Genomic DNA, 14,387 nt, shown 5'->3' on the forward strand with positions numbered 1-14,387 from the left:
CGTGGCATGTTGGTACCGTCGTTCCCTGTGCCCGTTGGAGCACTAGGACTCAATACCGTTTCCCCTCTGCAACTTCCTCCAGGTTCTTAAGCTCTATTTCCTCTAGCCTGACACATGCCTGCCCAGTACTCAGCTTTGCTATCGTTCCCTAAGGGAGGCCCACAGTATACCTCTGCGGGGAAACGAGAGGGGCAGGGAGGATTCTTTAGTTGTAGGTATGAGAACTTGATATCGGTTCACTTCTGGTACCCAGATTCAAAGCTTTATGAAAATCCAGGATACCCATTTATTAATGTGCAAGTGAAGCTATTCCTAGCCCCTGAACCACAACCAACTGAACATTCGGCCCTTACTTCCCACTTTGGGAGGGACTGAGATGATCACAGAGGTTAGAAGGCTGCCAGGTAGCGTGGGAAGGAGATGATGGGCATTAAATAGCCACCAAAATATTTCTGTTAGGTTGTTGGAGAAGTCATGATGCGTTTTTGTGTAGAAAAACATAGAAAATTATGCATGACTTTTCCAACAATTCAGTACTCTGCTATTGTAGCCCAGTGAAATGCACTCTCCACTTAGAGTTGTTTACTTTTCTCCCTTCCCATCAGGGTGAGTTGTATTCCATTTTCATATGATACCCTGCTATAGGTATTAGCATGAGGTAGAGGGTGACCCTTGTTCTAGATGTTTTTCCATCTGACCACAGTCTGTCTATGGTAGCTAGACTCCAGTATGGCCCCTACTGGTCCCTGCCTCCTGGTACTCATACCCTGTATAGTTCCCTCCCACATTATACCAGGCTTAGTCTCTGTGTCCAGTAGGATATGGCAGAAGCAATGTTATGTCACTTATAAAAGACAGTGTGGCTTCCATCTTGGGTGCCCTCTCTCATTCACTTTCTTGGACCATTCACTAGGAGAAGCCAGCTGCTGTGGCATAAATAACTCTACAGGGAGGCCCACATGTCAATGAAATGAAGCCTGTAGCCCACAGTCACATGAGTGGACCGGGAAGTGGGTGCCTCAGGTCCAGTCTTCAGATGACTGCAGCCCCATGTGAGAGCTTGGCTACGGTTCCTGAAAGTTCCTGAGCCAGAAACACCAGCTCACTGGTTCTCAGATTCCTAACCCACAAGAATGTTTGAGATAATGAATGTTTGTTGTTTTGGCTGCTAAGTTATGGGGTCATTTGTTACACAGCAGCAGATAACTAATACACCATCCCGTGATGCTCCTTAGTTCCTCTCCTATTTCTCATGCAGACAGATTCTTATAAGAGTCTCTCCAGAAATGCCTGTACATTTCTGAGGACACTAGGCATGGACTCAAACACTGAGACACTCGTAGTCCATTACTGACTATAGTTTTTGGGGTTTTTGGGGGGTTTTTTTGGGGGGAAGAGGGAGGGATATTTTCTGATTTTTCCTCAGAGTCAGGGTGGGCAATGAGGAGGACCAAGAACTCTCCATGGTCTGAGAAAACCTTTATCTAATCTGGAGGAAAGGTTATAACAAGAGCCACTGCTGGAGTGTTTGCAGCAGTCTAGGATTGCCAATTCCTCACCTTTGACAGACTCAGACTCTCACTGCCTCACTCGCCCGCCCCCCACTGGTGAGACAGAAAGGAATGTCCTCCCTTCCTGGCGCTCATCCTTCCTCCACTTCTCTAAGTTGTTTTACAGATAATCCCATTTCACAGAGGCTGGGCCGATGTGCACAAAGTCATACTGGTTTACTCAAGTTCAGCCGTTGAGTCGTTGGGAAAGTCATGACACATTTTTGCATAGAAAAACAGAAAAAATATGTCATGACTTTCTCAACAACCCAATAGTTTGATCAGACCATTTTTTTAAGCTCTTATCTGGGTCATTCCTGTTATACATGTCTTGGACACTAAGGAGACAGGCATTTGCTTGACTCCAGGGGTTGATGTTCTTTTAGTTTCATAACTGATTAGTGCCTGCACTTTTTGAAAACTCAATGTGGTTATGTGTGTATAAGATCTGGGTTCTAAAAAGTCAAATTTAATATGAAACCAAAAGAGCTCAGAGTGTAGAGTATACTTTGAAGAGGACCTAACTCTGTCCTGAATGTTCCTGCAGTCTCCTGGAGAATGACCACACATACTCTGAACAGCCACAGCCACGTGTGGCTCCTAATGCACCGTCAGGGAACTGTGGTTGTGGCTCTTCATATCCTCAGCTCCCTAGAATAGTTAGTGAGAAGATAGCCCCTCTGTCTCGGTCCCTTAGTCTACACTGAAGAATTCCGGCTCTTCTCTCTTAGAGCATCATACTTTAAGCTTTCCTGAGCAGTCTGTGGATCTCTCAAAGTGGGGAAAAAAAAGTGCTTCTTTCTGGAAGGGTCATCAGTCCAAGCAGGCCACACTGACTCAGGACTCAACAGGCAGGACCTGCTGGAATCAGGGGGAGGAATGGAGAAGGGAGGGCACAGCCTTCTCAGAGTCTCGCCTGTGTTTCTCCAACTACTGGCAGTGATGACGCTGCAGTAGCAGCACTTCCAACCCACAAGCCTGTTGATATAGGCCAATTCCAGGGTCTCCCGAAAAACTGCAATCCATGCAACCCTCTTCTGCTCAAGACTACTTTGTTACTAGGGTGCAAACTCTCTCCTGCCCTCAGGGATTCTCACTCAAATCCAGTACCTTTTAGTGCTGCTGCTGTTATTGTTAGAAGTAAATAAACAGTATTTGCTGGAACTCCTATAACTACCATGCCATGCCATTACTTTCAATGCATGTTTGTTTGTTTGGATGGGGCTCTCTATTAAAAGCATTCTTTTTAAAAGCAGAAACAGATAAATCCCAAACTAGTCCAGTTTGTAGATGCTTCAGGCAAACTCCACCTCTGATCAAACTTAGGAGGGGACCATGTATCAACTCAGGATTAAACTACAATAGATGAGGCTCCCTTCAACTTCAGGATAAACTTGTGGGGATTACGTCACTCCTCCCAACCACCCTCCTTTTTAGGAGAAAGCAAGCCTCCGAAATGCCCATTCCCCATGGAAGGATGGCTCAGGGCATACCTCAGGAGGGTGTGCTGTCTGAGGCGGCATCACAGTCCAGCCTTTGGCAGGCCCAGGCTTCCCTTCCAAAGAGCCAGGTCTAGAGAGACTCCAAAACCACCTGCAGGGAGAACAAGGAGGAGGAGCTCCAGTTCCCTGAAGCAGGAGGCAAGTTCCACTTCAGACACAGGTGAGACCCTCGGGCTCTGTGCTCAGGGGCTTCACTCACTCCTGTTGCAGGTCACAAGGAAGCAGGTGCTTTGCTCAATGGAGTTTCTGGCCCTGCTGATCTGCGGTGTTGCTGTTACCATCCTCTTCAGAGACCGATCTCTAAGGGCCCATATTGTGTCATCTCTCTCCACCCCTGAGTTCTTTCCTGTGTGTTTTACGTCTCCCCAGACAGGTCATGAGTGCTTTGAAGTCAGGCGATTGAAAGGACATTAATGTTCAAGGAGCACCTACTGTAGGCCAAGTCTGGTATTCAGGCATAACGTAAATGGTCCTCCACTTACCGTGGGGTTCCATGCTGTCAAGTCTGTATTTCTTTGGAGAATCATTTAGTATCAGATTTTTAATATTTTCTTCTTTTGGTGGGAAATGTGAGCAGATTTCAAAAGTAAATAAATAAATAAATAAATAATGAGACCTTGGACATGTTACTTGAATTGGCTGTTTTAGTTTCTGCTTCTGTGAGAATTAAATGAGATACTATATATTTGTTAGAATTGGGTTTTTCTGTGACAGAAAATCTCCCGCAGCATGGACAGGTTGGCATCCAAGTGTCCAGAGCATTGGGAATTCAGGCTCCCTTTATCTTGTGTTTTCTATGATTGTCACTTCAGCAGTCAGGGCTGTATTTATCAGAAAAAGACGAAAGGGAGAGGAAGGACGGGTGGCCACGCTTTCGGGAAGCTGGCTAGCACCTTTCTGCTACTGCTACTTCTGCTTCTATCCTGTTGGTCAAAACTTCTGTCTCATGTACTAAGCCAGAGCGCAGTTTCCATTGGGGGGACAGGGGGGCACGTGCCTCAGTAAAACTAGGGGTCTCTTTCTCTAAGGAAAGAGAGAACAGAAATTGGGGAGCAGCTAGCAGCCTTTGTCGCAGGATGGAAAGCATCGTTCGATTGTGCCTGGGACAAATCAGTACCTATTAGTGCTGCTGCTGTTATTGTTAGGAGCAGATAAACAGCGTCTGCTGGAACGATAACTACCATGCTGATTACTTTCAATACAGCTTTTTTTTTTAGAATTATTTTATTTATTTATTTATTTTAATTTGACCAGAGAGGGACAGAGCAAGAGTGAAAGCAAGAGTGAGTGAGTGAGAGAGAGAGAGACAGAAAGTGAGAAAACAAGCTGCCAGGTCTGGGACTCGAACCCCATTCTGCCATGTGGGAGTTGTGTGCCCTTAACCACCATGCCACCTTCCGGCCCCCTTTCAATGCGTCTTAACACATATCCACAGTGTGCCAGTGTGGCTGTGTGGGTGCACATAGCCCAGCTGGAACAAGGAGGTGGTTCTGAAGGTCTGGTGGGGATTTTCTGAGCTTCTGAGGTTGAAGCCCAAGAACTGGTTTAAGGATGTGCCTGCCAAGGTGGGTCTTGGGTGGTGGGGGCTGGAGAGTTTCAAATACAGCTCTGCCCCAGAACTCGGGGTGCCTCCTGACCCCATCCCATGAACAAAACAACACTGAAAAGATTGAAATTCAGAAAAGTTAACTTAGAGCTAATCCCTTTCTAGGTTCTCAGAGACGGAGGCTCATCCCAGCGCTGTCCCTCGACACCTCCTCCCCTGTGAGAAAACCCGCCAATAGTGCGGGGGTCCGCTGGGTGGACGGCCCCTTGCGGAGTGCCCAGCGGAGCCTTGGGGAACCTTTTGAGATTAAAGTCTATGAGATTGATGACGTGGAGCGCCTGCAGCGGCGACGAGGGGGCACTGGCAAGGTAAGGCCGCTTCCTCCCCACCTGGTGGGAGTTCCCCAGCAGAGCAGGTACCAGGGCAGTGCCCTCGGGCACAGACAGCTCACACCCAGAGGCACCTCCCAGTGGGTCCCTGGTGTAGGGGGTGGGCATTGGCTTCTTTCTAGCATAGGAGCTCTTGGACAGAGACTTCAGAGACAGTGCCATGTGTCTCTTTTTGACACATCTCTAAGGCTCACAGGTGGGGGCAGCTACAGGTCTATGGGGCATTGGTGGCTCCCTGCCTTGAGGTTCACACTCCAGTGCAGACCAGCATTTGCTCAGCCCCGAACACCATCTGCTTTCTAAATATGAAAGGCACCCATGCTAGTCCTGCCTCTGAGTGGGTTGTCGGAGCTCACTCATCCGTGAGGCCGCCTGGGTCCCTCCGCAGCTCCCCAGGGATCAGCTCCTTTTCATCGACTATACTCAGAAGTGTCCCTTCTAGAAGAGAGCACACGGACTGGAGTTGAGCAGGAAGCCCTTTTCTCATTCTTCCCACTACCCCCATCTCCTGTCTTTCCTAGGAGGTCATGTGCTTCAATGCGAAGCTGAAAATCCTGGAGCACCGCCAGCAGAGGATCGCCGAGGTCCGCGCCAAGTACGAGTGGCTGATGAAGGAGCTGGAGACAACCAAACAGTACCTGATGCTGGATCCCAACAAATGGCTCAGTGAATGTAAGGCCCGCGGTGCATTTCATCATTGCAACCAAGGGGTTGGCTTGTAACCCAGGGTGAGGTCTACCCAGACTGTGCCCACATCCAAGCATACAGTACCCCTCAAACGCAGACCGTCACCCTGAGTGAACAACTCGAGTCTCCCCAGGGGCAAGCAGGAGGGGCCAGGGGCAGCAAGGAGGTGGTCAATGTTGCTCTCGTAAGATTATTTCTTATGTGTCTCAGTCCAAAGCACCTGGAAATGCGATTTTTTCACCCCTGCATGTGGCAGAAGCTCACCCAGACATGAAAGCTGTATTACAAATCTGCTCCTAGGCCACCAAATCATGCTACACATCTAGCCTGAAATAGACAAGAATTTATAGAGCTCTTAATAGAGTCGAATGTGCAATCCTAGAGAAGCCTCACAGAGAACTCAGAGAGGAAGAAAAACATTTTTTTGAGTGGGAAAAAAATAACCACTGCAATGTGATTTCCATTTAATAGAAAGCCCGGGATGACAGTAACCATCCAAAGACAATTCAGAACAATTCTGCTTTCTTGAAAGACGTATTCAATTGTCTCTTATTTATTTGTTCCTAACCATTCCATTTACCACAAAATGAAACTTAAATCCGGTCTCAACCATTATACTGATATGGAAACCAGTGCTGGAAGACTTAGTCTGTGGGGCGAAATGCAGAACTGTCACGGAAGTACCCGTCCCCTCCCTCTCCTGCTTAGCCCCTCACATCTCCAGCAGCCCCCTCTTCCAACACCCCTGCCCTAAACAGCGCCACCCTCTCCCAGTATGCCCTGCCAGCAGGGAGGGCCCACAGCAGGTGGAGTCCACAGGCGTAGACCTGCATTCCAGAGGAGCTGGTTTTAAAGCATTGGGTGAAATGATACTGTGTGAGAAAGAAGGTGACAGGATGTGTCAGCCGCCTAGCTGCACCCTGCCCTTGTGACAGTATGTCTTCAAGTGGTTTCCTTCCCACATGGAGAGCGTCCCACAGTGCTTTTGACCATAACTCATCTCACTGGGTTCTTCTGACTATAACCCAGCTATGGCAACCCTACACCCACATCTGTGGCTGTGGCACACCCATACAGATGGCTCTGGATGCCATCTTTCCACATACCAGCTGTTGGACCTTGGACGAGATCCTTAACCTCCCTAAGCTTTGATTTCCTTCACTGTAAAATGGGGAAAATAATGGTGCCTTCTTCATGGGATGGAAGTCAATGAGTGACTGTGGGTCGGGGCTTATTCCACTGATTGGCCCATGATGAGAAGCCAGTATCTAGTAGTAGTTATTATTTTAAAAAATTCTTATTGTTGACCCAAATTTGGCTAAACAGTATCCTCAGCAGAGGCTGCTTGAATGATGCACTGAGTTAGGTCGGCCATCAGGAATTTGGACTTAATTTGCCCTTCCAAGGGCATATTAGCAAGAGGCCCATGGGCAGACAAGGCAAGAACAAAGACATTGGCTAGGATCTGGCCAGGGCCTTAACACAGAGCCTGTTTCCTTCCTTCAGGAATCCCTAGGCTCTTCCAGATCCCAGGGGCATCTGTGCAGGCAGTTTCCCTTCATTTTTACTATTTTCATTAACATTTTATTTTTTCAAGAGCTCTTGATGCCCAAGGCAGACATGAAAATGATCTTTATCGTACAAAGGTAGTTTTTCCTTCCCAAGGTGGAAAACGAGCTTGAACATCGGTACCATGTGTTCAGATGCTTCTAGGAAACAATTGCTTTCCTCTTGCCTTTGTACATGTCGAGAATCAGTGATTTTTTGATGCTGGGAAAGGGGATGAACACAAGGCTATGTGAAAAGGGAAATATGGATTTTTTCTTTACAATGAATTGAAAATAAGATTAAAAAACAAACAAACAAAAATCTCAGTGAGGCTGCATGCTAACTATTCCCTATAGGTTATAGGCAGGATATTGGCCAGAAATATGTGTGCTAGGGTTCATTTTTATTCTTTAATTCTGATGCCATCTTCAAAATGGTTCAGTAATGTAGCCTGATGTGATTATGGTATGTATGGTGGATTTTTTTGTTTTTGTTTGTTTGTTTGTTTGTTTGTTTTTCAAATATTAGTCTGATATTCAGGGGTCCCCAGTCTCCTTCCAGCTCTATCCTTGTTTTCAAGTAAGCCCTAAGTGAGTCACTGTCTGGTCTGGATCTCAAGATCTGGAAGGAGAAGTCAGTTTCTACTGTGGTCTCTGAAGTTTCTGTAGCATGTTAGGGTTTTCAGGCCAGGTTTCTACTCATGATCTCTATTTTATTCTTCATAGTCATTTCAGCTAGGTAGGGTAGGCAGGAATCATTGCTGTCCAGCTGTTCTAGTGAACCCGTGAGTGGAGGTGACAAGTGACCTTACCTAACGGCCAAGCTGTAAACCAAATGCAAGTCTCCTTCCTTCGACTTTGGGCCTTCCCCACCGACTGTGGCTGCTGTTCTTGCCCTTCTGCCCTGTACTGGACTCTGCTGCACCCCTAGATCTGGGACCAGGCAGCGCCCCCACCCTCAGCTACTGGTAGACAAAGTGGAGGACCTGGGCCAGGAGGGCATGAACCCAGATCTCTGCCCTCCAGGAAATGAAGGACATGGAGCGTTCCCTGTTGAAAGAATCAGGTCCTAAGTCTCAGGGTGCTAAGTTTAAGAAATCCTAATTATCAATCTGGATTCATCAGATTTCCCAAATGACCGGTGAATAGTGACACTGCCCAAGGAAGGGCCAAGGAACAGGGCCAGATTTCTCAGCCTGAGGCAGCTGCATATGGTGCATGGAAGAATAACTGGCGAGGGACGTACTAGGAAGAGGCAGAGGTACAGATGCCACTCACGTGAGACCCCAGGTGGAGGAGCTACTTCCTTGATGGTCCATGAAGAATAATAGCGCGATATTCACAGAGCCTATGGTGGAGGTGGCAGGGGGGGAGGGGCACCGTTCCTCTGCATAGTTGCAACAAATTAAAGATCTAAAACTCTCCACTGAGGACAGGGCAGAGGGACCACAGGGCAGCCTAAGGTAGGCAGAATTGGCTTTGGCGTGGGGGCGCGGTTAGCAGCCCATCTGGGCAGTGCGGCGAGGGGTCCTGTCCATGCTGCCTTTCCACCGGCCTCCTCCTCTTTTGCAGTCGACCTGGAGCAGGTTTTGGAACTGGACTCCCTGGAGTACTTGGAGGCGCTGGAGTGCGTGACGGAGAGGCTGGAGAGCCGTGTCAACTTCTGCAAGGCCCACCTCATGATGATCACCTGCTTTGACATCACCTCCAGGCGCCGATAGAGCACAGACATCCCACCCATCCGTGCCCTCCCCAGGACTCCACAGAGATACCGCACTCCCCCGGCCTCTGTGCTGGCGGCACTTGAAGACAACAGAACGAGAATGAAGGTTGGTGGCAAGTCTGGAGTGAGCGTTGAGCAGAAAGCGATTTTTTTCTTTTGTTTTCTGTAGGAAAGGTGCAAACACCAAACACATGGAAGGAGAAAATGATGGGAAGCCCCGTGGGACTGAAAAAGCACTTTGAGGAACTTTAAGGAACTGTTTGTACATAAGAACTGCTAGCAGAAGGGACCTCACTCTTCTCTTGCTTTCGTGAGAAAGGGGGAGGACGGATGGAGGGTTGCTGTTGAAAGCAAAAACAAAACAACAGAAAAAGACCCAGAATGACTGATTAAGTGCCTTGCAAATCTTTACAATTATCCAAACGTTCATGTTCCTACTTTCTTGTGTACAGATGGTGCTAGTCAAGATGAAAACAACAAAACAAACAAAAAAGAAAAATCAAACACATTTTCAAAATGTATTTACAGCTCATTTTCTCTTGGTGTTTTATCCTATTTCTGACTTGCTGTTTCTAAAGTTGTGTTTGTAGAGATATTTCCTAATCAGTATCGCATATGAATAAATGTTAACTGTCCTTAATGGTTATTCTGGTAAGGCCACTCAAGCAGAACACAGAGACTCCATCGGCCCAAGCCAGTGTGCGTTTGCAAAGGAAGGTCGGAGCAGCCACCGGTGCACCATGCCACCTCCCACAAGGAGTGACAGCAGGTGACTTGGCGTGTTGATCATAGAGCACGTGTATATGAGCTATAGAGAACCAAGACAAGACAGGGCTTGCAAATCCAAGTGAGAAAGAGCCTTCTCTGACCCAGGCCTCCCTTCTCCCTGTAGGTGGGCTGTTAGTACTGTGTACAGTCCCACTCTCCTGACCCACAAATCCAGGTTCTCATGGTCCTTAAAACATTTTCATATTCACTTTTATTCCAAAGACTCTGGACTGAGTCATATCTCTTTGTTTTCTAGTTTTGCAAATTCATTAAAGCAGAGGGGAAGGGGCTCCCAGTTTAGAGACCACAGGCTTGCATGTGCTCAGAGACACCGACAGCATTAGTTTAAAACAGGATCCTTAGGATTGTATACTTTTCTGTTGTTCAGAAAACTGCCTAAAAACAAGACACTCAGCACGCCCATGGCCCCAAGCCTCCACACCAACAAGGGAAAAAGCTTGTTCCCATAAGCCTGGCGCCTGAAGTTAGAAGTTTCCCCTCCATAAATCCCAGAATGCATATCTAAGAATTTAGGACCTCATTCTCAAGTGGCAACAATTCCCCTCAGGATTATTACACCCATTTTAGTGGTAGATACCCAAGGCACAGAGTGACCAAGAGATTTGCCTGGGAATGCTTTGGGACAGCTGAGGCAGCACAGCTTCCAGGATCCTCCCACTTCGGGGCAGGGCCCTGTTCAGGGCCTCTGGGGCCTTCCCACTGTCAGCTGTGCTCAGGGTCTGTGCAGAGCACTATGCGTTTGTGTTCTCGAGGACAGCATAGCTTTCTGAGCCTGTTTCCAGGTGAGGCTGACCCTGCTGACCAACTCCTCAGTCCCAACTGTTCTCCAAGGAAAAAGCACCTTTGCATTTCTTGGTCCTATGTCTGGATGCATGTAGCACAGCACAGCTGGCTCAACAGCCAGTGAGGCTCAACTGAACTCAGTCCGTGGGAACCGGGTCTGTGAGTGTCACGATACCTGCTCTGTTACTTGTCAGAACAGGGCACAGGTGGCCCCGTTAGCGAGCTGGCTGGCTGGCTTTGTACACTCTGTAAGAGCCTGCGTCTATGCAAAAGTGCTCACAGAAGATACTCCCCAATCTGCTAGTTGAGTGAACTGCTCTGGAATGTCATTGTCCCCTCTGTGCATCCCCCAAGTTTGACAAGCACGTTGCCTTAGGAAGCTGGGCCTCCCCCAGCTCCTCAACCTTAACCCCATTCTGCAGGACAGTCCATGACTTTGGGCAGCCCCTGGCCTCACAGCATGGGACTGCTAATGGCAATATTCTTGGAAGTGTCTGAACCCAAAGGGATACCAATCCTTTGAGTTTGTCATTTGGCCTCCCTGTTGGCTGGTTTGAAATAGATCACTTGATGAACAGCTTTTAACTTGGGGATGTCCAAAGTGACTCTTCCTTGTTTCTGGTTGGGGAGAAATTCATTTAATTAGTAATCAGTGAATCTGGCTTTTGCCTCTACCACATAGCCCACCCCACCCCTGAAGTCTTCATGCTGCACTGACCCTAAGCAGGCTAATGATGGCGTCTGGTGCCTTTCCTGGAATGAGACCAAGTGACAACATTTACAGAGATTTAAAACAGTCAGTGCAGCCTTTTCTAGAGGAGTGACCCAGAGGTTAGGCCTCCTGCCTAAACCTGCTTTTGTACAGGTGTAGTGGCTTGTGATGTAACCCAAAGGCTGAACGAGGCACGAGTTACCAAGTCAGACGACTTGGTGGCTTCCCCAGGGGACAGGTCACAGACTATCTCATAGGATCCTAAGAACAGCTTTGCGTGGGCGTAATGGATTCTCTTTTCTTTCTTGTTATGCTTTTTGTTTGTTTGTTTATCTAAGTGAGCTGCAAAGCTCTTAATTTACCAACTGTTGATAAAGCAGGTGAAGGAATCACGCACTTTGTACTATGCTGCACCTGTTCCTGGCGCACCTATTAATGACTGTGGATGATGGTCTTCAGGCACAAGGGAAGCAGGGGTGGTCAGCTCTTCTGAAGCTGTCCCCGAAATGGAACACCTCCAACAGTGGCCAGATGCGAGGCAGTTCCAGGGCCCCTTTTTGGTTTTGGTGACAGACAACCCAAGAAGGCAAGGGGAATGTCAAAGAACCCACATCTCGTTCATTTTCCTCACATGAAGGAACCAGAAAAATGTTTACTGTAAGTGAATATGGAGACGCATAGCCTTATTTCTTTGTCTGAAACCTGTCTCCCGCTCCCTGATCCAAATAGCTTAGAGTGAGATGAAGGCCTTAGCAGCCGTGCAAAAATAAGATCCAAAAAAGGAATGTTGTTTCCCCAGGAGTAAATCCAATTGCATTTCATGACGGCGTTTCATGCTTCGAGAGAGTGATCGTTTGCTCTGTCCTCGGCTTTCAGTCCCCACCTGAGAGCTACAACCTTTGATCTTCTTGTCCTTGAATTCCCCTCCACATGGGGAAGCTGCTCTAACTTTCATCTTTTCCAGATTTGAGATCAGAACACCCCGCCTGTTGTTTTATCTCCCATTGCTATTCTGAACATGGGGAACTCCAGATGCAAACGCAGAAGCAGGTCCCGTGTTGACACAGGTGGGAATCACATAAGGACCCCAAGTGGGGAGGAGGTTCCTCGCATCAGAAGCTGGATTAAAAATCATGTAGCCCAGCATGGGGAATTCGGCAGGCAGAAATTTGGCACCACTAGTTGTAAATTAGCCTTATGCCTGAAGTCTCATGGGGTCCTGTAGGGCAGCTGTGACCTGACTGCAGCCACATCTGCCATCCGGGCTGGTTCACGGTCTGACCCACACAGGAGTCTTTCACCTGCTGCAAATTCTGTTCAGTTGTTGAGCAAGAATTGCACTTGTGCCCTCTTGGGTGTGTTTCTCATATCCTTATAAACCAACCTCTTTGGGCTTCAGATTCTCATGCTCATCATTACTTTTGGTTAATCCATAAGCCTTCATTGCAAATGTTATACTGAAAGCAGCTGTCTGACCTTGCCTCCCTGCGAGGGAAAGCAAGGCTATCGGGAGTCTGCAGATGGTTCAGCGCACACCAGATAGCCTATGTCACTGGTCACCGCTGCTCTGTAGTTGAGCCTTCAGAAATGATAATGGGTGAGTGTTTTGTAGGTTCCTTCTTCAACAAAGATTTTTAGACTGTAAATTATTAAAGATTAGTTCATTTCAAAATTGAAAACAGAATTCATGAATTGACTCATGCTTCTCTGCTATAATATTAGCCCACTCTTTGAGCATATATGAAAAAACATTTCCTCACTTGTGGACCAGCCCAGGGCACAGTGGCGAAGGTGGCTGGATCCCACATGGCTCTGTGGTTCAAGTCCCAGACTCGGTTCCTAGAAAAACAAGTCAGGTGCATGTGTGTGCATGCCCACAATCCCAAAAGAAGGGTGAAATGGAGAAGAGATTGACCTGTAACTATCCCCCACAGGGGGTGCTTTCTCTCTCACTGTGTCAGCCAGCTTACAAATCCTCTAGCAAATTAAAAACACACACACACACACACACACACACACACACACACACACAATACAAACACCCCTCCCAAGTGACAACATTTACAGAGATTTAAAACAGTCAGTGCAGCCTTTTCTAGAGGAGTGACCCAGAGGTTAGGCCTCCTGCCTAAACCTGCTTTTGTACAGGTGTAGTGGCTTGTGATGTAACCCAAAGGCTGAACGAGGCACGAGTTACCAAGTCAGACGACTTGGTGGCTTCCCCAGGGGACAGGTCACAGACTATCTCATAGGATCCTAAGAACAGCTTTGCGTGGGCGTAATGGATTCTCTTTTCTTTCTTGTTATGCTTTTTGTTTGTTTGTTTATCTAAGTGAGCTGCAAAGCTCTTAATTTACCAACTGTTGATAAAGCAGGTGAAGGAATCACGCACTTTGTACTATGCTGCACCTGTTCCTGGCGCACCTATTAATGACTGTGGATGATGGTCTTCAGGCACAAGGGAAGCAGGGGTGGTCAGCTCTTCTGAAGCTGTCCCCGAAATGGAACACCTCCAACAGTGGCCAGATGCGAGGCAGTTCCAGGGCCCCTTTTTGGTTTTGGTGACAGACAACCCAAGAAGGCAAGGGGAATGTCAAAGAACCCACATCTCGTTCATTTTCCTCACATGAAGGAACCAGAAAAATGTTTACTGTAAGTGAATATGGAGACGCATAGCCTTATTTCTTTGTCTGAAACCTGTCTCCCGCTCCCTGATCCAAATAGCTTAGAGTGAGATGAAGGCCTTAGCAGCCGTGCAAAAATAAGATCCAAAAAAGGAATGTTGTTTCCCCAGGAGTAAATCCAATTGCATTTCATGACGGCGTTTCATGCTTCGAGAGAGTGATCATTTGCTCTGTCCTCGGCTTTCAGTCCCCACCTGAGAGCTACAACCTTTGATCTTCTTGTCCTTGAATTCCCCTCCACATGGGGAAGCTGCTCTAACTTTCATCTTTTCCAGATTTGAGATCAGAACACCCCGCCTGTTGTTTTATCTCCCATTGCTATTCTGAACATGGGGAACTCCAGATGCAAACGCAGAAGCAGGTCCCGTGTTGACACAGGTGGGAATCACATAAGGACCCCAAGTGGGGAGGAGGTTCCTCGCATCAGAAGCTGGATTAAAAATCATGTAGCCCAGCATGGGGAATTCGGCAGGCA

At 47.7% G+C, this 14,387-nt stretch overlaps 1 protein-coding gene across 1 annotated transcript in view; it reads left to right on the forward strand.

The window, feature by feature from the left end:
- The window catches only part of KIF26B (kinesin family member 26B), a 368,595-nt gene extending 355,523 nt beyond the window's left edge, over positions 1-13,072 (forward strand). The window contains exons 13-15 of the mRNA XM_006157282.3: positions 4,764-4,966; positions 5,509-5,659; positions 8,794-13,072. Of these exons, the coding sequence (XP_006157344.1) occupies positions 4,764-4,966; positions 5,509-5,659; positions 8,794-8,942 (503 nt within the window). The 3' untranslated portion in view covers positions 8,943-13,072. The remainder of the gene's footprint in view (positions 1-4,763; positions 4,967-5,508; positions 5,660-8,793) is intronic.
- Positions 13,073-14,387: the final 1,315 nt, after the last annotated feature.

This window comes from Tupaia chinensis, unplaced genomic scaffold (assembly GCF_000334495.1).
Source record: "Tupaia chinensis unplaced genomic scaffold, TupChi_1.0 Scaffold000532_1, whole genome shotgun sequence".
Classification (NCBI taxonomy): Eukaryota; Metazoa; Chordata; class Mammalia; order Scandentia; family Tupaiidae; genus Tupaia; species Tupaia belangeri.